The sequence below is a fragment of the Hippoglossus hippoglossus genome, chromosome 4 (genome assembly GCF_009819705.1).
Source record: "Hippoglossus hippoglossus isolate fHipHip1 chromosome 4, fHipHip1.pri, whole genome shotgun sequence".
Classification (NCBI taxonomy): domain Eukaryota; kingdom Metazoa; phylum Chordata; class Actinopteri; order Pleuronectiformes; family Pleuronectidae; genus Hippoglossus; species Hippoglossus hippoglossus.
The window spans coordinates 1,195,332-1,221,186 of record NC_047154.1 but is presented as its reverse complement, the minus strand read 5'-3'; the positions used below and the strand labels follow the sequence as shown (position 1 = coordinate 1,221,186).

Here is a 25,855-nt window from a genome sequence, read left to right as displayed (position 1 = left end):
TAAATTGTGAATAAAATTCACATATTTTTCATTTGGAGAAGTGATGAATGTCACTGTCTGATCTGTGTCAGCACCAAAGTTGAGATCTGCGATTTTGTTTTATGGTTTGTATTAAGCATATATTTAACAAAGCACTTTGTCAACTCCAAATACAAATGACTTCTGAGTCCTGTTTTCTATTGCTTTTTTCAAAATGTCAGTTTTTACTATTGTAGTGTCACGGGTTGTCCCTAGGGTGGGGCAGTGCAAAAGAGAGCGTAAAACAGGCACCATCAGACAGTATAAATGAAAAATAAAGGTTTATTGGTCCGTCCCACTGGCAGTTCCTTTAAATCAAAAAATCAAAAATCAAAAAAAGTCCATGAATAAACATAAAGCGTCCCGGAGGAGAAAGTGGTTTCTTCACCAAACAAAAGTAATCCAACCCTGCAAGGTCCTCGGTAGCTGTTCCTCCATGTAGGCGTCCTCTCTCCTACTCCGGGCCCAACTCCTCTCTCGTGGTGCTCTCCCCTCTGCCCTTTATTCAGTTTCCCAGCCCTGCCTCAATTAGGGGCCTTAAGCACCTGCAGCTGGGTGCACGATGAGGCAGTCTGGGAGCTGTAGTCTCTAGCCCGACGGCCATTTTGGGTTGTGGGCACTGATCCTGGGTGAGGATGTAGCGCCCCTCCACAACCTGTCCCCTTGTGATGCCACACTATGTATGACTGATCTGTGGAGAAAGGCATTTTCTTCTTCATCATTCCTGTTTATGCTGAGTGAATATTATAGAAGTGACACTAAATCTGATTCTGATTGTGTTGCAAGTTGATTTAGCGCAGCATCGCACAAGCCAAGAAGTTAAAACCTGAACAATACGAGCTCTTCACAGAAATATCAGTAGTGGCATATGTACCAACCAGTAACTAACTAAAAGCTGAAGAGCAGGTTCACACTGAACACATGGGGAACATTATGCTGCCTGTACATTCTACACACTAAACCTTTAAGGTTTCTACATTCTATTGGCCAGGTATTCAGTATCCTAAGCATCCACATTTAGATTTAAAGATGGAAAAATAATTACATTACCAGAGTTTAAATTGTTAAAAAATAAGAGTCGGGTTCACAACTGCTGAGACAACCTATTTGAGAAAATAGGTTTAAGAATAGAGAGGATGACTGTGGTTTTTCCGAGCATGGGAAGTCTGAGTTTAAATCAGTTATAGCAACTCAAAACTAAACTGCAATGTGCCGGATTGGGGAGCGTATGAATGTTGTTTAACTGAAGTGAATATCAGGGACTGGACTAATCTCCAAGTCTCAGTGTCTCCGACTACACCCTGATCTGGACTCAGCTCCACCAAGAGAACAACCACAGCCAGCAGTGGTGCAGCCTGATGACCAGTCGGACACTCAGCTGCTACCGCTGCAGAGGGCGCAGGCAGCAGCTCCAGCCGTCCCTAACCTCTATCCAGACTCCGACCTTGTTGCAGCGGAGGATGTGGACAGGCTTCCAGCATACACCACTCCATATGTGGCAGCCCATATTCCACGGCAAAATGGAAAAAGGACAATTCATGGCCTAAATGCAACCTCGCAAGCACCGAGGGGGCGCTAGTCAGTTATTTTGCCACGCCCATTCCTTAAAACCATCTGAATGTCTGCAGGGGGGGGGGGGGGGGGGGGGGGGGCTGTTGTTACACAAATGTAGTTTGAGGGAGGTTGAACCTCCAACACCGAAGTTATAGTAATTTCGTGTGTCGCGGCGAGTTGATGAACTTTGACGCCACGCCACTATTATGGCGTTTGACGAAAAGTCACAGTAATGTTATGCCTACATTATCAATGTCTTGAGACCCATTTGATACAGTTTGACATGGCTGCGAGCAGTGGGTGAGGAGGAATACCTCCAAGTGTAAGACGTTCCAAAAACAAGACATTTCTTGTTTCCACCAGGGGGCGCTGTGATTTTAAGTCAAGATTTCTTTGTAGATGTCATCAGGCCGGGACTTTTGTTTTACATGTCTAGTTTGGAGTCGATTGGACCTTGTATGTCCGAGATACAGAACCTCGTGTTTTGATGGCGTGTAATCAAACTTTGATGCCACGCCACGGTCACACCGTGTGATGACAAATCGATCTTTGAGTTAGTTTTTATCTCCATCTTGTTGTGATGACACTCATCTCAATTTGAAGTTGATCAGATGAAAGCCCTGGGACAAGTTCGTCAAAGTAAAAATGTGGAATATGGCCAAAATGGCCACTAAATGCAAAATGGCGGGCTTCCTGTTGCGTTTTTCGTAATGCCCCTTGAGACTTTTTTGTATGACTGGTCACGATACACCTGGGCTACGATTTTTGTGAAGATCGGTCAAAGGAAAACCTAGGGGCTGCGTTCCAGGGGGCGCTGGTGAGCCATTTTGCCACGCCCATTTCAAATCACTCCAGAATACGTACATTTTCACCACTTTCTAATTTACTGCAAACTTTAGAATATTTTTGAGAATGTTGAAGCCCTCAAAAAGCCCCTTCTTTTGCCTGAATAATAATAACTAGGGCTACATTGTAGCACTAACGGGCCCGAGCACAGGCATTTCGAAACCTGTTGCGGTTAGTGGAGAGAGCGATCAATGACCAAGCGCACGTCTCTGTGTTTTGCGCACTGCGGCAAGGACAAACGCTTCACTTCCTGCGTCCGTCCCGCGATGTCGATCCTTGCCTGCTAATTGCTCATTACGGTCCACGCTATCAATTGCACATCACACTGTGAACATTTTATGGAAATCGAATGGTAGTTGTAAAACAAAGCTTACTTCCTGTTGCCAGTAGGTGGCGCCATCACTATTATTACCTACAGACTAATATATCTCTTCAAGTAGGGGCTCTGATGTAGCGTGAGCAATTTTGTGTCAATTGGACAATGTTACAAGAACTTAATTTTCACACTGATCAGTAGGTGGCGCTATGACCCTGAACTAATATTAATATATGGATGTGTTCAGGTCAGGATTGTGATCATAGGTCAGTAGTTCGGAGCTGGTTGGATAATGCAGAGTGGATTTACAAAGTACTTCCTGTTTCATGGCGAATCAGTAGGTGGCGCTATGACACTGAGGAAATATTGACACATAGAGCTGTTCAGGCTTGGACTATAATCATGAGACAGAAGTTTGGTAGTGATAGGACTATGCACACTGGAGTTATGACAACATCGTCTCCTTTGGCGAAGGATGATCCTTCGCGGCACCTCAATGTTTACACGGTTTGAGGAAATGTCACAATTCTGACCATGGTCCAATGACTTGACTGAGCTCATTTGAGCTGTTTATTGTAAAGCAGCAAGGAGCAGTTCATCAAAGTATAAAACATGTCATGATGAAAAATTGATCTTTGAGTTAGCTTTTATCTCCGTCTTGTTGTGATGACACTCATCTCCATATGAAGTTGATCAGATGAAAGCCCTGGGACAAGTACATCAAAGTAAAAATGTGGAATATGGCCAATATGGCCACTAAAGTCAAAATGGCGGGCTTCCTGTTGCTTTTTTCCAATTGCACCTCTGACCTTTTTTGTTTGTCTGGTCATGATACACCTGGGCTACGATTTTTGTGAAGATCGGTGAAAGCTAACTGAGGGGCTTTTCCTTAGATGGCGCTGTTGAGCCATTTTTCCACGCCCATTTCAAATTACTCCAGAATACAATTACTTTTTGGGGTTTTGAATTCTCTGCAAACTTTGATAACAATTTGAACATGTCTAGGCCCTGAAAAAGCCCCAAAAGGGAAATACAAATCCTTCGAAATACAATAGGGCCTCCCACCGGAGGTGCTCGGGCCCTAATAATCCTTTCAATTTCAATAGGGCCTCCCACCGTCGGTGCTCGGGCCCTAATTACATAAATCTTATTAGGGCCCGATCACCGAACAGAGTGGGAGACAGTGAGACAGTGAGGCCCTATTTTCTTCAGGCAAATTAATTGGCTTTTTGAGGGCTTTAACATGCTCAAATCGTTACCAAAGTTTGCAGAAAATTAGAAAGTGGTGAAAATGTACGTATTCTGGAGTAAGTTTAAATGGGCGTGGCAAAATGGCTCAACAGCGCCCCCCGTGCCCCCTGGAACACGTTCACATTGACCGATCTTCACAAAAATCGATACACAGGTGTATCATGACCAGACAAACAAAAAAGTCTCGAGGTGCAATTTGAAAAACACAACAGGAAGCCCGCCATTTTGCATTTAGTGGCCATTTTTCACATTTTTCACATTTTTCACATTTTTCACATTTTTCACATTTTTCACATTTTCCACATTTTTCACATTTTTACTTTGACGAACTTGTCCCAGGGCTTTCATCAGATCAACTTCAAATTGAGATGAGTGTCATCTAAACAAGATGGAGATAAAAACAACCTCAAAGATCGATTTTTCGTCAGACGGTGTGACCGTGGCGTGGCGTCAAGGTTTGATTACACGCCATCAAAACACGAGGTTCTGTATCTCGGACATACATGGACCATGAATCAAAGGCTACAACCAAAAACAAAGGAAGCTGGACTTCAAACCTGTCTCAGAGCTGTGGCAGCTGCTGAGAAGGCTGTGATATATGATGTTGTGATATGTGATGTTGTGATATATGATGATGATGGTGCCATATGCTTGGCCCTATTGTATTTCGAAGGATTTGTATTTCCCTTTTGGGGCTTTTTCAGGGCCTAGCCATGCTCAAATTCTCACCAAAGCATATGCTCGGGCCCATTATTATTATTATTATTATAATTATAATAATAATATCTTTTTATTATTTTTTTTTGTCATTATTTTTTTTTTTTTCAGGCAAATGAATTGGCTTTTTGAGGGCTTTAATTATTATTATTATTATTATTATTATTATTATTATTATTATTATTATTATTATTTTTTTTTTCAGGCAAATGAATTGGCTTTTTGAGGGCTTTTAATTGAATTTGTTTTCAATGAAGGTTGGTATTAAATGGCTGGTAAATACGATGATATGAGAAAATCGTCAGTGTAAAAGGTGTATCTTTGTTATTATTATTGTATTATTGTCATAATTAATATATAAATAAAACCAATTGTAAAGAATGTAAGAAACATTGTTTGTCTTGTGTTGCTGTGTTGTGTTGTTGTGAACAGTAGCACACTAAACCATTCACACTGATGTGTTTAACTCCAACACTGTGTTAATTGATCAGAGCCATGAATCCTGTATCTATATTCAGAAAGACATACACAGGTAGATGTTACCTTACTTGTTATATTTATTTACAAAATTAAACATGTTTACAATATTTACATAATTATAATATTTTGGACAAACTTTTATCTACACATCCCTCTTTTCTTTGTACAATGTCTGCTGGTTCAGGAGTTTGTCTTTGTTTTAGACCTTCACTGTCCCCAGCTGCTGCTCCTCTCTCCTCCACATCCTCTCAACAAACTTCAGCTCGTTCTCTCTCTCACTGAGCTTTTTAAAGATCGAGTCTGCTGCAGCTTCACCTCCAGCCTCCTCTGTCCGACCTTCAGCAGGTTGACCTGATCCTTCAGAGCCTGGTTCTCCTTGTCCACCTCCTCCTCTCTAATCCAGCTCGTCTCTGCCTCCACCTCTCTGCAGCTCAGTCTCTCAGATCGAGTCTGCTGCAGCTTCACTTCGAGCGTCTCTGCCCGACTCTTCTTCAGGTCCTTTTCTTTAGCCGTGAGCACGGCCAGGCAGTCAATGTAAGTGTTGGTCTTTTTTCCTTAGTAGCACTCACGATTAGCTGGTTCTTGTGTATCAGCTCATCTTCAAGCCTCCTCTGTCCGACCTTCAGCAGGTCGACCTCCTCCTTCAGAACCTGGTTCTCCTTCTCCACCTCCACCTCTCTGCTCCAGCTCGTCTCGGGCTGAGGTGGCTCCTGGTGCAGACTTGCCTCCAGTCTCCCACACTTGGCCTGACACTCAATGAGCTCGAACAGGCAGTCCATGTAGGCTCTGAAGCGATTACATCGTTTCCTGGTCTCTTTTTTCATGAGACCATCCTTTTCTCTCAGCTGCTCCTGCAGCTGCTCCACCTGCTCCTTCAGAGACGAGGTTCCATCTTTGAGAGCCTTTATCTCATCCATGGCTCGGATGAGTTCGGCTTTGAGGCTCGTCACAGTGTCTTCTTGTTGCATATTTCACAACGGAGACAAGAAGTTCTTCTTGATTAAGCACGGAAGAAACTCGAGTTCAAAGAGTTGATTCACAGTTTCCTCTCGTCTGTTCGGTTGGTTGTTGACTCCTTGTCGAATAGTAGTTGTCGAGGATTTGTTCTCGCAAAAAATATTCTGCTCTCGTCTGGATCTTGGCGGCAAAAAACGGTTGTCTGCAGGTGACAACATGAAATAGTGTTTAAGATTTAGGTGAAATTGATCTATTGACAGACATTCAATATAAAATAATTGGCACAGAGAGAGAGACACACAGAGAGATGGCTGGTTTGAGAGAGAGAGAGAGAGAGAGAGAGAGAGAGAGAGAGAGAGAGAGAGAGAGAGAGAGAGAGAGGCAAAACTTCCCTCATCAGTCACCATGGCAACCAGATGCTTCCATTTGAATTTTAATCTGAATTTGATTGGCAGTGACAGCTGTTGTCTTTTTGACTTTGCCTTAATTACTGTAGTTAGAGTTAGCATCATGCTATCACGTATCACTCATTCATTTCAATAGCAACATTAAATGACAAGAATACCACAGGAATCAATATAAGCAGCAGAAAACACAAGACTCATTTGAATAAATACATTTAATAAACAACCAGCACAGAAACCAGCACATTATCAACATTTAACAGCAGCAGGTAACAGCAGCAGCTTTATATTTTACAGTAGCATCATTTCAAACTTTAATTATGAGCCTGAATTGTAGAGGTTAGCATACTGGATAAATACAGAGTTCAAGAGAGGGAGACATGACTTACCTCACACAAGGTCAGAGTGCAATAACAAACTGTCTTCAACTTTAACAGCATTAAAGGCAGAGTCAAAAAGACAACAGCCAATCAGAGGTCTCCTGTGGAAGGTGTCCAATCAGATTGGTCCTGTTGTCCCAGCCCCAGTGGAATTATGATGGAATTACTCTGTCAATCAAACTCAGCTTCAAAGTCAAACCTTAGCATCTGGTTGCTATGGTGATGAAAACACCAACTGATGAAGGAAGTTTTCACAATCATTTATTTTAGTAAATACTTTTTGTTTTACTCTAACTCATGAAGATATTTTCATGACTACATTTGATTTACATTTAAAATAATAATAATATTTTATGAATAATGTTATTTAATAGTATTTAAATTATATGTTTAAAACTCTTTAAAACACTTGAAGTTGCCTTTTTCTGTGTGTGTAAAATAATCCTTTTTAGTCCTTAGTACCACAATTTGCCAGTTAACCCCTCACATAGTGTTTGGGTCAAATATGACCCTTTGTGACATTTGACAGCAGTAAAAATACCCTAAATGACATTTGATGACCTTTCCTACAATCACACCATATAAACAAAAATGAAAATATTTTTAAATAGTATACTTTCTTACAGGTAGTGGGACAAATAATAATATGTAATTGCCTAGTGGTGTGTGCAATATTTTATGTTATTATCTTATCTTATTTTGTTGATAACCATAACTAGGGCCAGAACAGAAGCTAGCTAGTTAACAGATAGTTAGTATTGTACATATTTCTCTTTCTCACTAGTAATGGATTGCATTAGATGTGCAAAAGCAGCTGTGTGAAATTAATTGTAGGTGTTCCCTAGTGCAGTGGTTTTCAAATGGGGGTACTAGTACCCCTGGGGTACGTGAAGGTACTCCAGGGGGGTACGTGAGATTTAAAAAATATATATTTAAAATTAGCGTCCATTCAAAAATCCTTTAAAAATAGTTATTTAATAAATATTCAATAAAATATAAGTGTTTAATAAATCAGACACTGATGGCACAGCGCTGTGTATTACATCTTTTTTTCAACCAAAAATACTTTGGGCTGGTTAGGGGGTACTTGGCTGAAAAAATATTTCACAGGGGGTACATCACTGAAAAAAGGTTGAGAACCACTGCCCTAGTGAATACATACTGTATACAAAATTTACGTGTGTTCATAAAGTAAGAAAGGAAACAGGAAAATAAGTGTTTGTGGTAATCAAAAACAAGATATTTAATGAATACTTTTTTTCATATATATAGCAAAGAAACACTAATGCATGAAATAACACAAGAAATGAATTCGGGTCATTTGTGACCCATGTTGTGCATTAGAAAGGTACTAATGAAAAATTATTTTTATTCAAAAGTAACAAAGGAAAAATTAAAACAAGGATTTGTGAGTTAAGTTAATTGGGGAATACTTCAAATCCTGAATGATGAAATCCATTCACTGCAAAGATATAGCAAATAAAAACTGAGCCAGGTCACTTTTGACCCATGTTGTGTATCAACGGCCCGATTGTCGCAAATGCTCGGGCCCGCACAGTGCTGCTCGCTGCCCTAGTGCAGGGTGTGATTTAAAAATGTTAACAGACGATTCTGTACAAAGACTAAATATTTATTTGATCTGGAGAGTAAAAGAAAACATACATCCCCCGCCTGACCGCAGGTGGCGCTGTGGGCGGCTTACATCGCTTTGTGTCGTGTCGCTGTTTCTGTATATCTTAACTCTTCCGGTGTACGACATAGTGCTAACTGAAGTGTGTGTTTTTCCCTGAAAATTTTACAAACCATTTGTCCAAACACAGAACTTGCTGACTGGTATCGGGACCGAACATTTATGTCCGGCGGGTTCGCAGGAACACGAGTCAATCATGGACATCCCCACTGCCCCCGAAGGTGAGCGGTCACGGTGCAGCGGTGGGCTTTCCATTGAACGTTAGCTAGCAACCATGTTACCAACACAGCTAACCGCTTCATTTAGCATTTCAGCTAACTCCAGTAACACCAGTGGCTCACTGTTAATCTCAAACAGGTTCTTGTGTTCACCTGTGCTCTCCAGCACTTTGAACTGTAATGTGACAATAAAACAGTAACAGCTGGCTAACATGCTGGTGCTTCTATGGCTTTTCTAGTTAAACTGACGGCCAAAGATATGTTGTGATTTCTCTCCTTTACTCTTTTATTTTCTAATTTAGTGCGATTATGAAACTCTCGATAAATCAGATATGGAGGCAACGTGAGTCATGTACCTCACATAAAGATGGGTCTTATTTACGTATGACACTCAATTCACGTATCCAACAGTCAGTGTAATGTGTTAAAACAGCGGTTTCCGGTGCCGAATATGGATTAGGATGAATTTAAACAACACACTTCATTCATACACAACAAGTTAGATGGCTGTACACAGTCGATACTAGTGTATATGTAGTAACAGTAGTATGTGGGCTCTCGAGATTAAAAGCAAACAATGATGATTAAAATCATCTCCTGTTTTTTCCCCCTTTTAATGATAAATACCCTGGTAACAGTCTTTTGATTGGTATCTGCTCAATACAGAAGGAATAAAGAACGCTGGTAACCAGATTCAATGGCGTTTCTTAATCCAAGCACAGAGAGTAGCCAGAAGTGACATATTTCCTTACTTAGTTTGAATGTGGATAAAAATTCAAAACTTTTATTATTACTTCTGTTTGCATATATTGATGTTCCTTCTTGTTGTAGATTTACGTACAGCTGCCTAAAGAGGACACTTTGTAGCTTGAGGGGATGGGATACTGCTTTCATTTAGATTGGTAAAGTCTTTGATGCAACACCATCAAAAGAGACGTTGAATAATTATGTCAGAAAATTGACCTTAAACTGTCACTGCAATTAATGCTTTGAGTGTGTCTCAACATGAATCTTCCTCTCTTTCATTATTTGCTCGTCATCACTTTTTGACCGATCGGCTGTCCCAGCTCTGACCATATGTTTTTCTTTTTTTTCTCTCTTTCAGATCAAGAGCTGAGGAATGTGATTGACAAACTAGCCCAGTTTGTCTCTCGCAATGGGCCAGAGTTCGAAAAGATGACGATGGAGAAACAGAAAGACAACCCAAAATTCTCCTTCCTCTTTGGTGGAGAATACTTCAGCTACTACAGATGCAAGCTTGCCATGGAGCAACAACAGCGTATGTAGTTAAAAGGACAGCCTACCAAAAATGAGGATTTGCACATAGATAGTTGTGTGATGGTGGAATGTTAAACTCATTAGGAATATAGTAGCACTTCTTCAGTACTACATACACCTTGGGTAAAAGAATGAAAAACAATAGAAGAAATTAAGTTCTCATGGAGCTTAACATAATCAAGAGATGAAACCCCATTCGAACACCCTTATAGAGATAAACAGTGCAGCATTATTTCCTGTTTATGGTTGAAACTGTTGATTGAACACTCATGCATCATAGTGATCGTTAGTTTTCTGGGAGGGGATTTTTCTTTTGTGTTTATATCCAAAGCCTGACTGAGTAGTATCCTTGTCAAGCAAATACTGTACTATCTCACACTTACTTCCCTCAGTGTGCTTACTTATAGCAGACGGGAGCTGCTAATGACTCCTGACATGTTAACTGTGTCTTACAGTAGAGTGCAGTGTGATTACAAACTGCCTCTCGATTATTGGTCTTGTTTTCCAAGCAAATCCACATGGAGCTCAACATTATTCTTTGATCAGATTTTTCATTATTCAAATCAGAAAATGGTCAGTTTCATAGTTACATAGTGAATTTCATTTAGACACAGTTCTTGGTTCTAATCAAATGTATACATACCATGTATACTGCAACAGGACATAAATATGTCTGCTGTTAAAGATTCTGTGCCCTTGAATATGTCTGGGTCCATTCACTGAGGCACATAAATATACATGTACTACCACATGTTATAACCATATCGCAAACAAAGCAGACTAAAATGATAAACCCTGTGATATTTCACATGGTTTTTCATGACTGAATCCAATTTGAAAATGTACCTGTATCTGCCAGCACCTGAAGTTCTTTAATTAAAAGCAGTAGAGTACAGCTCAAACATAAATGTCAAGCTAAATCAAGTTTATCACACTATCTCCTAGACCTACTGCTGTTTGATTATCAGCTAATAGAAATGTATCTCCTTCCACCTCATAGGCCACCTTCACTCCTAAAGTTCAATGGCAATAACAGATTTTAGTATTGTTTATGAATCAGTTTGATTAAGTACTGTGGATGAATTGAAATAGATCAGATAATCAGATATAACCCGACATACAGTACATCATGAAGGAGGGGCCCTTTTTCCTAAGTCAATATAGAAAAAGTTCTTGAAACTGAATTGTTTTGACTGCCTCCGGTTTTCAAAATAGGTTGTTAACACAGGGTACCAAATCATGTGGAATCCAGATAAATTAATATTCACAGGAAAGTAAAACCAGTAAATGGGGTATTTCCTTCAACATTTCATATATTATTTGGTCATGTGTATCGTGCATTATCTGCACTGAATGTGATGTGTGTCTGCATGCACCTGTCATGATAGACACAAGCAGAACAGAGCTGAATGTACCTTGTACTCAAGAGAACTTACTATATCTGAGAAATGAACATCTGATAAATAGTGTTTCCTCGTGCGAAGAGCAGAAGCAGAGAAATATAAATATATAAGTTCTTATACAAGCTTTTAAACACACACTGTATCTTCTTAACCAAGTCATTCCAACTATAAGAACGAGCAGATGCCAGGAGATGCCACTAATATCTCTCATCAAATATATTTACTGAATATGTAAGTTAACAATGCAATTTCTTTATGCAATTTAGAATTATTTCTCTAAATAATTCAATTGGCATGTTAAAGTTTCAGTGTTAAGAATTGAGTGACACCTAGTGGTGAAGTTGCATGCTGCAGCTGAATACCCCTCATCCAACGTGGTAGCCTTCAGTTGTCATCACATTTTTTATGACGGCCTCCGTAGAGAGGACTTGCTCCAGATGTGAATATTAAGTATTTAAATATAAAGGGCTCATTCTAGGGTAAATAAAACAACAATTCGTACCACTTAGATGATTACACAGCCGTGAAACCATCACTAGGATTATTTATATTCAATTTTTGCCAATAGATTCCTTTTATTAAATTTACAGACTGGACCTTTAAAGGAACTATATATATACATCACATTACCTGAGCCAGTTAAAAGTGTAAATATTCAAGTGTGAGATTTAATGCACCGGCCCAGTGTACGTGAATGGTAATGTAATATGTGTTCTCTGATGTGTGAGTATGGACGGAAATGATTTCTGTTACGAAGCTTAAACACTTGCCTGGATGGATGTAAACATATTGATGTGGATGATGTTTGTTTAAATGGACCTTTTTATGAGCTTTAGCTCACATCTCATCGCCAGTTCAAATCTGTGGTCTTGAGTCTGTCTCTCATAGACGTGGATCGATAGTCAGCTGATCCTGAGTCACTGTGAACTGTGGTTGATCCACAAACACTTTTATTTTTCATGTCACAGTTTGAGTTTATGTTGTGATTCCAGGCAGCTCATACAGGTAGCTGTCATCAACATTAGTGTTTAACGTAACGTAAGCCTTTTGTGCACATTGTGATAACTCTGATTCGTCAAAGCTTACTGATCCACCTAAATACACTCAACATTTAGTGCAGCTATTTGAAAGTTTACTGAGAAAGGGTACACATGCAAAAGTCAGTCTCAGGATTTTAAGATCATGATTGTAATTGTAAGAAATTCTATTTATTTACTTTTCATCCAGCCCTAGTATCATATCTCCACTCTCTTAGCTAGCCTTTCGCTCCAGCTTCCAATGTGGGCAATATTATCAGTCAGGTTTTGATTTGCGATGTGGTCAAACAGTACATATTTCATTCAGACAGACCATGAGTCAGCCCTTGTGTGGATAGTAATAAGCATCACATTGCGACATGTAAACAACGTATCCCATCCCAAAAAAACAAGAGGATCAAGCACATAATTCACATGGCCTTTAGTGGCTCGATACAAACAGAAACGTACCCGCTGTATCTGCCAGTACTTAAAATGTATTTGTATTTACTCATAGTTTTAACTCTTCGGCGTGTACATGCTACTGGTTGCTTCTGTAGAGGTAGTGAGGTTCTCTCACAGCACCCACAGTGAGGCTTTAGTCATTGAATGATGGTCATGTGGTAATAAAAGCCCAGTGCTGGGCAGGTTTGCATGGAGTTCTTCTGTCACTTGTATAATACCACTAAAATGCATTAAAGTTTGCTTTTCTCCACTTAGATCCCTCTACCCACGATGGAGAGGAGTATAAATCTGAAGGTATTTATTTGGAGCCAGATTTGTCAGATCAATTCAAAAGATTTCCAGTTGGAAAATTACATTTTGTATTTTGCACTTTTTTTTACTGGACATTATCACACCTGTGCTTGAGAGCTTTTTAGTTTGATTTCTGTTGCAATTTTCATGTTGGTATTTTGTTATTCTCTTTGTTTTCCACAGTTGTTTTGAAGTTTGACTGAAGATAATGCAAACATATCTTCTTGCTCTTGTTAGAGCTTATTCCTCCATCTGAGGATTTCAGGGTGCTGACAGACATAAGGGGGAGGAGCCGGTTGACTTGTCTTTGAATGAGGCCTTGTTGTTAAGGCTGCTTGTATGTTAATGCTTCTGCTATGACAGCGCTATTCTCTGGGCTGTACCATTGCACTTCCAGATTTGGATGTGGAATGATCTTTCTGCGCACCAACATAAACTCATAGTTGAGTAGCTACAACAGAACATATATAACTGATTGAAGTCATAAGTTATACTTCACTGATGAAATAAGGTTGTAAAGGTTTTTAAATATTGAGTAAGTTCAGAAATTAATTAATTAACTCATTGAGTTTTTCACGATCTATTCCGCTTGTACTTTTAGTGTCACAGGGGCTGAAGCCGGGGTACCCCCAAGACAGGTCACCAGTCAATCAGGGCTGAGTTACACTGTTACTGCCATGTCACAATGCTGTCAAACTAACACTCTGTCATAGTTAATTATTTTAGATATGTGGATTCAGTGTTTGATCAGTAATTACTATCTGGGATATATATGTTAAATTGTAATAACTTTTTAATGACTGAGCTTTGTTCAATAACTCTTTAGTTGGTTGTAAAATATTTCTGTCCTTTTGAAAAAGTAATCCCATCTCATCGGGTTGTCTGCCTTAAGTTGAGTTACTTGAGTAATATTTGAAAACGGTTGCGCTTGTGATTTTGGGGTTTTGGAGATGCCAACATGTTTCCTATAAACAGCAGTTGGTTCTGCGGCCACTGGGTTAGAGATAATGATATTGGTCATGTGAATGCTGGTTGCATGCCTTTTAAACTTTGTTCCCTCTTTTGCTTTGTTTCTGGGATGTTTAATTTTCTTGCTGTATTAATGCTGTTATATATAATTTGACCTGAACAGGGTAGTATGATTGATATAGTTCAGTGTAAACAAACAACACAGTATCTGCCTTGTATATACGCTTTATGGAATCAATCTTTCCCATTTGGACTCTGCATCTCAATGCCTGCTGTGTTCCTGCTGCTGTTTTTGCAGATTTGTACAACCCAGGTGCCAAAGAGGTGGCTGATATCCCTCCTCCACCGATGGCGATGATTGCTCCACCTCCTATCCTTCAACCTGCTGCACCGGCTATCGATGAGCTAATCCAGCAGAGTCAGTGGAATCTGCAGCAGCAGGAGCAGCATCTGCACACGCTCAGACAGGTACAGAGCAAGGAAGAAACTAATGCACCTGGCAAAGAGGACACCTCAGGAATTATTTACTTATCCTATTTGTTGGCTTATTATTGTTTGTCCTCTAAAGAAATATGCCCTTTCTTGGATTTCCTTTCGTGATGTGTAAAAGTACACAGAGGAGTCATGTGAAAATGAAATGAAAATCTATAATATGACATCCAGGCCCTCACATTGAAGGTAAAGAGTGCAGGGTTCTAATCATACATCTCCATCGACTCAGCCTAACTGCCTTCTTTATCTAACCAACAAGAGCTTTGGTTTATGACCTGATTTAGACACGCACAATCTGTAATTATACATTGCTGAGGAGACGCCAATGGCACTTTGAAAAAAACTGTTCAGATACCAAAGTTTGACACAATTAAAAGGAATTCAGAGAGGATTGCTAGCTGCTATAGCTGTCCCATTTTGGGGGCCTGTGGCCTCCTTTATACCTTTTTACACCAAAATTAGCAGGTATACATGGGATTTTTAAATATAGGTAAACCCGCTAGAAAAGGTGGCTGACTCCTTTTCCATTGCCAATACAAGAGTTTGCCTCTCAGTTTTTGTTCCCCCGGTGCGTGATGTTCAACATCGCGAGTGCACCGACAGCTCTGTCACCTCGCTGTTGTGTTGATATCTGGGCCGATAGGAGTCTGAGCCGTATATAACCAGTGTCTACTAAAGAGGCATTTGGCCCATGAGTGAATGCTGATAGTGATCATTCCCATTGCAAACAAAAGAGTGTTAGTGGGTTTTTTGACCAGTGAAAAAGAGGCTATAGAGTAGTTTTCTTTCTTGGTTATGTTTCTTAGGTTGAAGTAATGCAGTGTTTTCAAGCAGTTGGTGAATGCAAATCTAACTGCCTAAACCTAGGGTTTTATACTTTTTTTGCTCCCCCTACATGGTCGTCCTACATTAGCACATTTGTAATTACGTAACCCCATTAATTAGAAATCTTCCTTCACCAGGTCAGGTGGAGCTAATTATGGTATGATCTCACAATGGAAAGTGCCTCAAAATATTGTACAATGTTATTTAGTGCTCTAATCATAACATTGACTGGAATTGAACCAGGCGTTGTCAAAATTTGCATTTGCAGAGGATTATATAAATATATATATTTATTAGGGCTAGGCAAATAAGCAAAAATGTATTGAAACAGAGACATTTATAACGTCTTACCAACTTAATCGAGCTCATGTCAGTTAAATTGGTTAATACAAAAAAAAAACTTGGTTTCCGCTACGTCCATTTTGTACCGTGCCGTATTACCCTGCTGCATGTCCTCCCTCAGTTTTATTCAACCATCCTATATTTGCTTAAAAAAAAAGAGCAAAGGCTAAGATGCCCCAATTGTTTAGGATAATGGTTTTCCTTGAGTTTGATAAAAAATAAATGTTCTAAATAACATCATCATATGTTTGCTCAGAGGCATAGCAAAGAGACAGCCACATTTAATTATGGTGTGGTAGGTTTTAGTTTTATTTAATTTAATCTCTATAAACAGGTTCCTTGTTTGGCATCTTTTTCTGTTTAGTCTTCATCCTGTTATAGTGTTGGAATCATCATGAGAACAGGTGCAGTCTAAAGAAGGAAGGGTAAAAGTATTTTCAAATGTTTTTGTATCTGCCTCTCACAATGCAGGAGCAAGTGACTGCAGCCATTGCTCTGGCCATGGAGCAGCAAACCCAAAAACTGCTGCTGGAGTCTCAGTTGGACATCACAGAGTTTGACAACTTGTTGCAGCCCATCATAGACACCTGCACCAAAGATGCTATCTCTGTAAGCCTGCAATAAATATTTATTAATTTGTTTATTAGATCCCTAAAATGAAAGATGTTATGTCTTACTCATGTGTTTGTATTTTTCCCAGGCTGGTAAGAACTGGATGTTCAACAACGCCAAGACTCCACAGCACTGTGAACTGATGACATCGCATCTCAGTAACCGCATCATTGCTGATGGGGCACATTTTGAGCTCCGCCTACATCTCATCTACTTAACCAATGACGTTCTCCATCACTGGTACAAACACCTAAATACATACATAAAAACATGTGGTCTACTTTACATATACATCAGAATAATAAGGTAATTTCCCTACTTGGGAGTGTTATATAGCCCTAATTTGACCTGCACTAACAGGTTGTCTAAATATGAGACATACATGGATAGGACAAGAAATATAAGATACACCTACTGTCTCTATAGTCTCAAACACTGAACAGACATGGGCTTTTGGTATAGCACGTACCCACTGCTAATTAATTAACTAATATCTGATCAAATATTTTTGATATGATTCCTATAAATGGAATATGTATTTTACCTTTATAAGAGGTGCAATGGAGCTGCTGGTGTTTAATATGTAAAATATAATTTACACAATGGTTCCTCTATTCAGAATGTATCAATGTGGAAATGGTCTAACTTGAAAAAATTAAACCGCAACATCTTTAATCTGTGAATTTTAAAAATCAAATATCAAGCAAATATGGTCTACATAGTCTTTTAATGCAGTTTCTCCACTCTACATCTTAGCTGCTTTTAATCTGTTATACATTATTTTAAACTTATCAAAGACGTTAGCTTGGGCTCTGGAAGACTGTCATAATTTTTCATAATTTCTTCACATTTCATTAAATGAATGATCAGTTGATTAAGTGAAAACATAACTCAGAAATTGACCAACTAAAAATCTTATTTGGGCATTAAAGAAAAAAGTATTATATAGGAAGATTTTATGAGAAGTAACGTGATGTGTTTTAATCTGTCCTTCCAGCCAGAGGAAGCAGCAGAAGGATTTGTTGGCAGCACTGCAGAAAGTTGTGGTTCCCATCTACTGCACCAGCTTCCTGGCAGTGGAAGAAGAGAAGCAGCAGAAGATCACTCGGGTAACCGGATATTGTCTGTTTTCAACATCTTTAACACTCTGGTTGACACAAGTATTTTAATCCTGACAGCAACATAAATATCATGGAACACTAACCACATCCCCACAACCCAGAAACATAAATACATATTACAGAAAAAATAATACATATTAACATCAACTTAAAACATTGTCAGTTAAGGGGGTAGTGGTATAAAGTATAACAAGAATGTCGTTGAATGTTAGTAGGACAGTGTATATAAATATACAATGCTAAAGTTTAATAGTCATTCAGAAATTGTTTGGTGAATAAAGTTTGAGAGTCAGTGCTTAGTTTCTCTGTTCATTTTGTGGCTGGTTCACTGAACTGGAGAGCTGTAAGAATCTGTACCTCTGTTTGGTTCAAACGATTATCTCTCATTCTAAAGCCATGTTTTTCTGGTTCTTCCCATTCACTTGCTTCTCGCCAGTTGCTGCAGCTGTGGGAGAAGAATGGCTACTTTGATGATGAAACCATTCAGCAGCTCCAGAATCCAGCACTGGGTCTCGGCCAGTATCAGGTGAGTGGAATAAGACTCATGGCTTTACTTTGTTGCCTTTTCTAAAATCATCCATAGGTGCACCTCGCTTACTACATTTTTAATGTAAAAATATAAAATGTGATGCTAAAAATTAGGTTAGATTCTTACCAATATGAAGTGTAATCAGTTTAACCTAATGAATTGTTGTTCCAAATAAATGTAGAGGGAGGAGCTGTGTAAGATGCTATCTATTGACAGCATATTCAGATTTTATATTTTGTTGTTTGAAATGTGTATTTTTTTAAATTTTGCACTTTGGTGCAGATAAACTTTTAAAGTAAAATCACCCAAAGGCCTCAGGCGTTCTTACTCTGTTTCACCTGCTAGTGCTTCTAGAGGGGCAGACAGGAGCTCATGTCCACTTACTCATTCTGTAAAGCTTTTAGTAATCATATGTTCAGTCTCTCTTTGACATGGTGCGAGCTGTACCTGCTTTGGACCGTTATCTGTGTTCACCAAAATTGTGCTGGTCACACCAGTCTAAGTGTGTACTTGAATATTTTGCTTTTGTTTGCACTGAATTTTAGAAAAACAAAGTTCTTAGTGATTTATATTCACTGATAACACTGTGATAGCCTCACATCACCTGTTTCTCTCTCTGTCAGGCTTCTCTGATAACAGAGTATGCTGCAGTGGTGCAGCCCATCCAGCTGGCCTTCCAGCAGCAGATCCAGGCTTTGAAAACACAGCATGAAGAGTTTGTTGCCACCCTGAAGCAGCAGCACCAGCAACCGCAGCAACCACAGCCTACTCCTGTAGCACAGCTAGCTACCCCCACTGAGCCTGAAAAGGCCCCACCTATGACCACACAAGCTGGTGAGAAGACGCTTAATGAACACAACCAGAGGCACAGCCTGATACATGCAACCAAATGTATTATTTACAACTGCAGTTCCAGTTCTACACACTGCAGTTCCAGTTCTAAACAATGGTCTGTTTGCTTGTGTCAGCTTTCTTTCTCAAACTGTAAGTGACCTGCAGTAATTGAGCCACGACAAGTAAATTATGCAGAACCCAGAATAGGAGAATCAGTTGTTAATGCTTTCATTAATGCAGCCGTTGTCATGAACACACTTTTGTCATGAGCAGCATCGTCAGTTGCACAGATGAGTCGGAATTGCTGATAAACCCTGCTTGCCTGTTTACTGGAAATGTATAATATTGTATGTGTCATGTGTCCAAATTGAACCAAAATCAACACTGCACTTTCTTGAGCCCTTAACAGCATGCATGCCTTATGTGATTTCTGGAATTAGTAGATTGATTACATTTTCTCTATAGGTTCATGACATTTATATTGGGTAAGTACATGTATGTTTGTTTTCAATGGTTTGGTGTGTGTGGTGTGCAGGGGATGTGAAGCCTGCCATGTCAGGTCCTCCTTCAGGAGAGTTTGATGGTGCCTCCTCCAGACCACAGGACCCCAGCAACCCCAGTGGACCCTCAGATATCCCCCCCAACAAGCCTGCGTGGTATGACCCCCAGCACATGGGCCCCTGGAACCCCAACCAGCCGGTAAACACCCATGTGTGTATCGTGCATTATAGATCTCAGTTACTGCTGTAACAGATCATGTTACAGCAGTACTCATAGACTCCAGCATGGTAAACTGGAGTAACCAAACTCTTTTAAGGCTGATTAACTCTTAAAACTGACTTGACAATACTTCCTAGCCTAGTAACGTTAAAACTAAGTAACAACCCATAATGCAACACTATTCAAACAGAATATTTATTGTAATGAATTAGAACATAACTGTCTAGTTGTGAAAATGGAGAGACCACCCTCATTATTTTAATCCTGAGTTTCAGAAAAAATGTATTGTCTATATTTTGGCCAATACATTTTCCTTTGGGGCTGATTGCAGCTTTTAGGTTGTCTCCAGTGCTGATTGCTGCCCCACTTCTTGCATTTACAGAACACCATACCATACAGTAGAGCCCAGCCTTACCTCCTGCTTCGTCCATTTTACAGCAGGCTCAACCCCCTGAGGTGGGTTCAGTCCTGCCCCTGGTCTCAGGCAATAATCATGACATTCCTGACTTTTGTCCCTTTCCCAGCCACCTTTTGACCCAAACCAGCCTCCACCTCCTTGCCCGCCCTGGAACAGCCATGAGGGGATGTGGAATGACCAGAGGGAGCCAGGGAACTGGAGCGGAGGTCCACCCAGGGAAGGAGGCCCCTGGAGTGGTCCAGGTGGGTCTGAACCAGGCCCTCCATCCTGGAACTCATATGACCAGCAGCCACCATGGGGGAACCAGCCCGACCAGCCTCCTTGGGGCCAGAGGGAGCCCCCATTTCCTCCACGCATGCAGGTTTTACTTCCATTGCTATGTTTTCTTTTAGATGCTTATATTGGTTTTCACTGTATCTTTCATATTTATTAATTGAGACTACATCCTGTTTTAAAGTTGAATCAGTTGCAGAGGATGCAAAGGATGCCCTTTGTTCCTTTTACACAAATAACAGTATTGTCTAACTAATTTTTACAGAGACCTCCCCATTTCAGAGGGCCCTTCCCTCCCCACCAGCAGCCACCTCCTTTCAACCAGCCCCCTCCACCTCCACACAATTTTGGACGCTTCCCGCCACGGTTTATGCAGGATGACTTCCCGCCCAGACACCACTATGACAGGCCACCGTACACCCCACATCGCTTTGACTATGCTCAGGGAGAGTTCCCCGGGGGAGAGTTCCCTGGGGGAGAGTTCCCTGGGGGAGAGTTCCCCGGGGGAGAGTTCCCCGGAGGTGAGTTCCCCGGAGGTGAGTGCAGAGGCACAAAGTGATATATCAGTAATTTTTTAAACTGCCTGGTTTTGAACATTATCCACCTGTTTGCCAGACATCCCAGGCCCTCCTCCTCCTCACCACCATCCCAATCAGAGGCTCCCTCCCCCAGGTATGGCGGCTGAACATCCTCCCTGGGGTGGAGGCCAGCACCAAGATTTTGGCCCACCCCCACACGGCTTCAATGGCCATTCTCCACACGTTCGCCATCGGCAGACTCCGGTGCAAGATGACCCAAGTCTAGTGCCAAATGTACCCTACTTTGATCTACCAGCTGGTCTAATGGCTCCACTGGTCAAGGTAAGTCACCTGCTTCTGATGTGAAGTCAAGAGCATTAAAAAGTATTTAGAATTTAGTTAGTTCAACTTCTCAGCTCAAAGACCGACTAATTGACTGCTACAAGAGGAGAGAAGAACAATGGTAAAGACTGAGCCAGCACAGCTACAGTGGCTGACAGAATGAACAACATTTAAATTGTGGAAGAAGTTTACAAAAAAACTTTTGAATTGAGTTGCGAAACAGTCTGAATGAAGACTGCTACTTAATACTGGAGCAGAAGTTGCCTAATAGATTGTAATAATGAATGAGATGATCCCCCCCAAAAAATGATGCACTTCCAGCACAGTTCAGAATTGGCTCATTGGCTTATTTACCTACAGCAGCTAAACCATCATGTCTTCTGATCCCTCTTCTACTGTCCACTGCTCAGCTTGAGGACTGTGATTATAAACCTCTGGACCCTAAAGACATCCGACTGCCCCCTCCCATGCCACCTAGTGATCGGCTGCTTGCTGCTGTGGAAGCTTTCTACAGTCCTCCATCCCATGATCGTCCTCGGAACAGGTACATACATACCTCCACTACATCTGCAAGACAAATTGGACAGAAATTAAAACTGTACATCAGAATTTAAGTCATTTAGTAGCTGTTGCCTGACTGAATGGAAGCGATGTACAATAGATTTATTGTTATGTTATTTGGGCATTTTATTGTGTACGGCTGAAAACATTCACCAGTGTAGACAGAACTCTGTGTGACACATCAAGTGTTTTTTTACTTTTATTACAATAGTTTACCTGATTGGCAGCTAAAAGGCATCTCCAACAACTCAACAGGCTGACAAACCTCAGTCTGTTAACAGCAATTCGTCAGCTGGGATGAACTTAAAACAAAAAAGTAGAAACTTGGACTTTGTCCTTAGTGGCCACTTTAGCTTATGAAAATCATTTCCAATCCTGCATTGACATTATAATGAACGAATGATCTATGGCTAAGAACAGACACAGGTATGCAGAAGTTACATTAACAAAATAATTGCAGGTATCTTTAGCAAGTCAGATTAATCATCTACAGTTGATATAATGTGTTACAGAGATGATCAGTGGTGGGTTACACATGAAAGGCCAACCAGCTTCACACTTCCATGCTGGCCTTCCAATCCCCCTGTCAGTACTTTTATTGGCCATGCTCAGTCAGAATGAGGCTGTCTTTCCAGCTACTGTATGTTTGCGTCAAAGGATATAATTACAAACTGGTTTGACAAGTATCAGTTGCTAATAGTTTTGTAGCAGCAGCAGCAGCAGTTACCACAAACAGCATCAGTGTGAAGCTGCTAGTATCTGATCGAAATGGCTGTAGGTCACAGAGATTACAGCTGGTTGTGGTTTGTTCCTCCTCCAGTGAAGGCTGGGAGCAGAACGGCCTGTATGAGTTCTTTAGGGCCAAGATGAGAGCCAGGAGGAAAAAGGGACAAGAGAAACGCAACAGGTAAGTCTCCTTTTCTCCTTACTGTTTGTGGGGAGTATGTCACTGGTGCATATTAAGCCGATAGAGACACTGACCCAAATGTTTATTTTGTACATTTTAAACCCCCCTCCCTCACTGTATGTCTCAATCTTTCCAGTACTCGTGGAGGCAGTCGTTCTAGGAGTCGCTCTCGCAGCAGAGGAAGGTCTTCGTCTCACTCCAGCTCTCGCTCTTCTAAGTCCTCCAGGTCACGATCCCGCTCATCTCGTTCCCGCTCCCGCAGCCGCTCCCGCTCCTACTCCCGATCCAGGTCTTTAAACACATATCATGCAAACATGTATCGGGATGTGATTTGTCAAATCTTGAGGAACTCAGAAACACAAATGGCAATCTTGTCAATATGTTTGGTGGACCAACCATTTGTGTTGTATGATAGAAGAAAGCAGTTGTTCTACAGACATGGAAGAAGCAGAGCTGAAATAGTTTATTGGTTGATTTTTTTAAATATTTTTTTATTTACTCTGAATTCAGGTCAGCAGGAAGACATGATAACGCGCATTAAATGAAATCTGAGTTTTCAGAGTGAGTGTAGTAGTGTATCTACACAGATAGGAGGTGTTATAAAGTTATCTATGTCCTGTGTGTGTGACAGACATCCCTCGGTTTAAATGAATAGGGCTGTCTACACAAGCCATATAAGGGTTTGTGTTTCATTTCTGACCCAAAGCCCTTCAAGTCTGTTTTTCCTCTGTGGCATATAAATATGTATAGATAAAGCCACTGTGTTAATGTGCTGCTACAAAAAGGCAGCTTTCCTCTACGCACTTTCTTCTTCTCCATCATCATTACAAGCATTACAAACTTAAGGAACTAAGCTTTAACCTGACTCTCTATAGGTCCAGGAGTAGATCCAGGTCATCTCGGAGTCGCTCTCGCTCCAGGTCCAAATCCCGTTCATGCTCACCCAGCAAGAAACGCCGTGGCCCCAAATCCCGCAGCTCCTCTCCTCCGTAAGTCCACCTCCCTGCACGTCCGTGCTTTCATACAGGACTACTTTATTCTTAACTGAAGTGTAGATGACCTCCTCCTCTGCTCTCTACAGCTCCACATCAGTGCTAGGTGGTACTCCCTCCAAACTGCCAACAGATAACAGGCTTGGGGAGGAGAACAAGGGCCATCAGCTGCTGATGAAAATGGGTATGCTCTTTTTTAAAAGAAAATTGAATTGATAATTTGAACTGCAAATACATTTTTTCAACAAAGAATATTTGATATGTTTTAATGAGATGAAATTGTGCTGTCTGTGTACCACTTGTGTCGGCTATAGGCTGGAGTGGTTCAGGTGGTTTGGGGGCAAAAGAACAGGGCATCCAGGACCCCATCAAAGGAGGAGATATCAGGGATAAATGGGATCAGTACAAAGGTGTGGGTGTGTCATTGGATGACCCTTATGAGAACTATCGCAGGAACAAGAGCTACAACTTTGTCGCCCGCATGAAGGCACGAGAGGAAGGTACAGACAAAGACTTGTGTGTTATTCTTTACTGCTCTCTCTAAAATACCATGATACGCTCATGTTCCTCTATTGAGTATAAGACTATATTTTCATATTGGTTTTATTTTATATCTTGTGTGTTGGTTCATATTGTATTCAAAGCTTAGATATTTGTAAAATCTGAATGAATAACTGATTTAATTTTGATGAAACGCAATTAGATTATAGGGTTCCCATGGGTTCTTGAAATCATTGAAAGTTTTTGCATTTTGGAAAAATGTATATATAAGTTGTTTTGATTTAGTTTTTTAATTAAAGTTAGTAAACATTCTAATGCAACTGCTGCCTGCATGCATCGACCACCATCTCTTAGCTCTTCAAACCGTAATGGGTCTCCGTCTCGATCACTCAATTTGCACCAGATTAGATGCTGGATTACAATAGATCATAATAATAATAATAACTTTATTTGTACAGCACATATCTAAACGAGGTTAAAACATTGCTTCACACTAAAGTCCAAGGCAAAAATGAAGAATTTGACTATAGACATAAATTACTCAAATTTTAAAACAAAAGTATAACTTCTTTTATTTTTATTTTTTATGATTCAGTGAACCGGGAACCTCCGGAAGCCCCTCCAGCTGAGTGATGCCATCAAATGGCACCAAACAACCTCCTCATCTTCTCAATCGCCACCCCCACCAAGGATCCGATTTTCAGATGTCCGACCAGGATTCTAGTCAGCAGTCCTAAAACCCTTCTCCTTCTGCAGAAACCAGAGTGACAATACAAAGTACCACCACACTTGTGAGGTTTGTGAATACGTGCAAAGTCTTTTTTCTTAGTTTAAGAACTTGGGATGAGTGTGTCATAGGAGAAAGCATCCAAACTGCAGATGGAGCAGTGATCATTAACTAACAAATGTTTAACTCAGCAGGGACACTGGAACTAGAGTCTAATACAATGTATATTTCACTCTCAATGTTAGGATATGATTTTTTTTTTCTAAAAGTGTCTCAGAGGACTGAGACTGTGACTCAATATTTAATGCAAAAGATAAATGGGAAACTCATGGGAAAAAAATGTGAATACTAAAAGAGAAATGCTTTTAAAAGGGCATGGACCCTTTGTAATGTATTCACACATGTCAACAGCTACAAGTATGTAAAATTATTTTAATATGGGGTTTTAAACCGCTCTCAATCTTGCGTTACTAAATGATTCGTTCACCCATATCAGGAAAATGTGTCTCCAATAAAGTTCTCTGTTTTATTTACAAAGAATTTCGAAAATTACGTAAACATTTGAAAAGACCAACTCAACTGTAGTGTTGAGTAAGTATTTTGTTCTGAATGAAAAGTCCCGATGAAAGCCGCTCACTGTGTGCGGTGTTGGAGATTGTATTGGTTGATAAATCATAATTTCTGCATTTGTGTGAACCACCTTTTTGAGGGAAAACATTTGAACAAGGTCTGGTGGCTCTTGTTGGCTTTTCACTGCTGATTGTTGTGATATTTTTTCATGTTATGTCTTCTTCCATAGAGATACACAAGTCTGTCATTTAGTTATTGTATTAAAACCAACTCATACATACGAAATCCGTTGTATTTTCTCTACAAACATACCCTAAA

General features: G+C 40.3%; 1 protein-coding gene across 3 annotated transcripts; it reads left to right on the top strand.

The window, feature by feature from the left end:
• The first annotated feature begins 8,654 nt into the window (after window positions 1–8,654).
• On the top strand, window positions 8,655–25,333 carry cherp (calcium homeostasis endoplasmic reticulum protein). 3 transcript variants are annotated; one of them, XM_034584056.1, is made up of 20 exons: window positions 8,655–8,834; window positions 9,937–10,110; window positions 13,249–13,287; window positions 14,552–14,721; window positions 16,384–16,521; window positions 16,613–16,764; window positions 17,522–17,633; window positions 18,082–18,171; window positions 18,798–19,008; window positions 19,544–19,707; window positions 20,253–20,507; window positions 20,685–20,878; window positions 21,033–21,279; window positions 21,690–21,823; window positions 22,661–22,747; window positions 22,884–23,036; window positions 23,623–23,736; window positions 23,829–23,923; window positions 24,054–24,239; window positions 24,836–25,333. In XM_034584056.1, exons 1-20 carry the CDS (start codon window positions 8,810–8,812, stop codon window positions 24,871–24,873), a joined length of 2,778 nt encoding a protein of 925 aa, XP_034439947.1. In that variant the 5' UTR covers window positions 8,655–8,809; the 3' UTR covers window positions 24,874–25,333. The 3 variants fall into 3 exon arrangements, with proteins under 3 accessions (XP_034439947.1, XP_034439945.1, XP_034439946.1); XM_034584054.1 differs by having other exon boundaries at window positions 20,685–20,940; window positions 21,035–21,279; XM_034584055.1 differs by lacking the exon at window positions 13,249–13,287 and having other exon boundaries at window positions 20,685–20,940; window positions 21,035–21,279.
• Window positions 25,334–25,855: the final 522 nt, after the last annotated feature.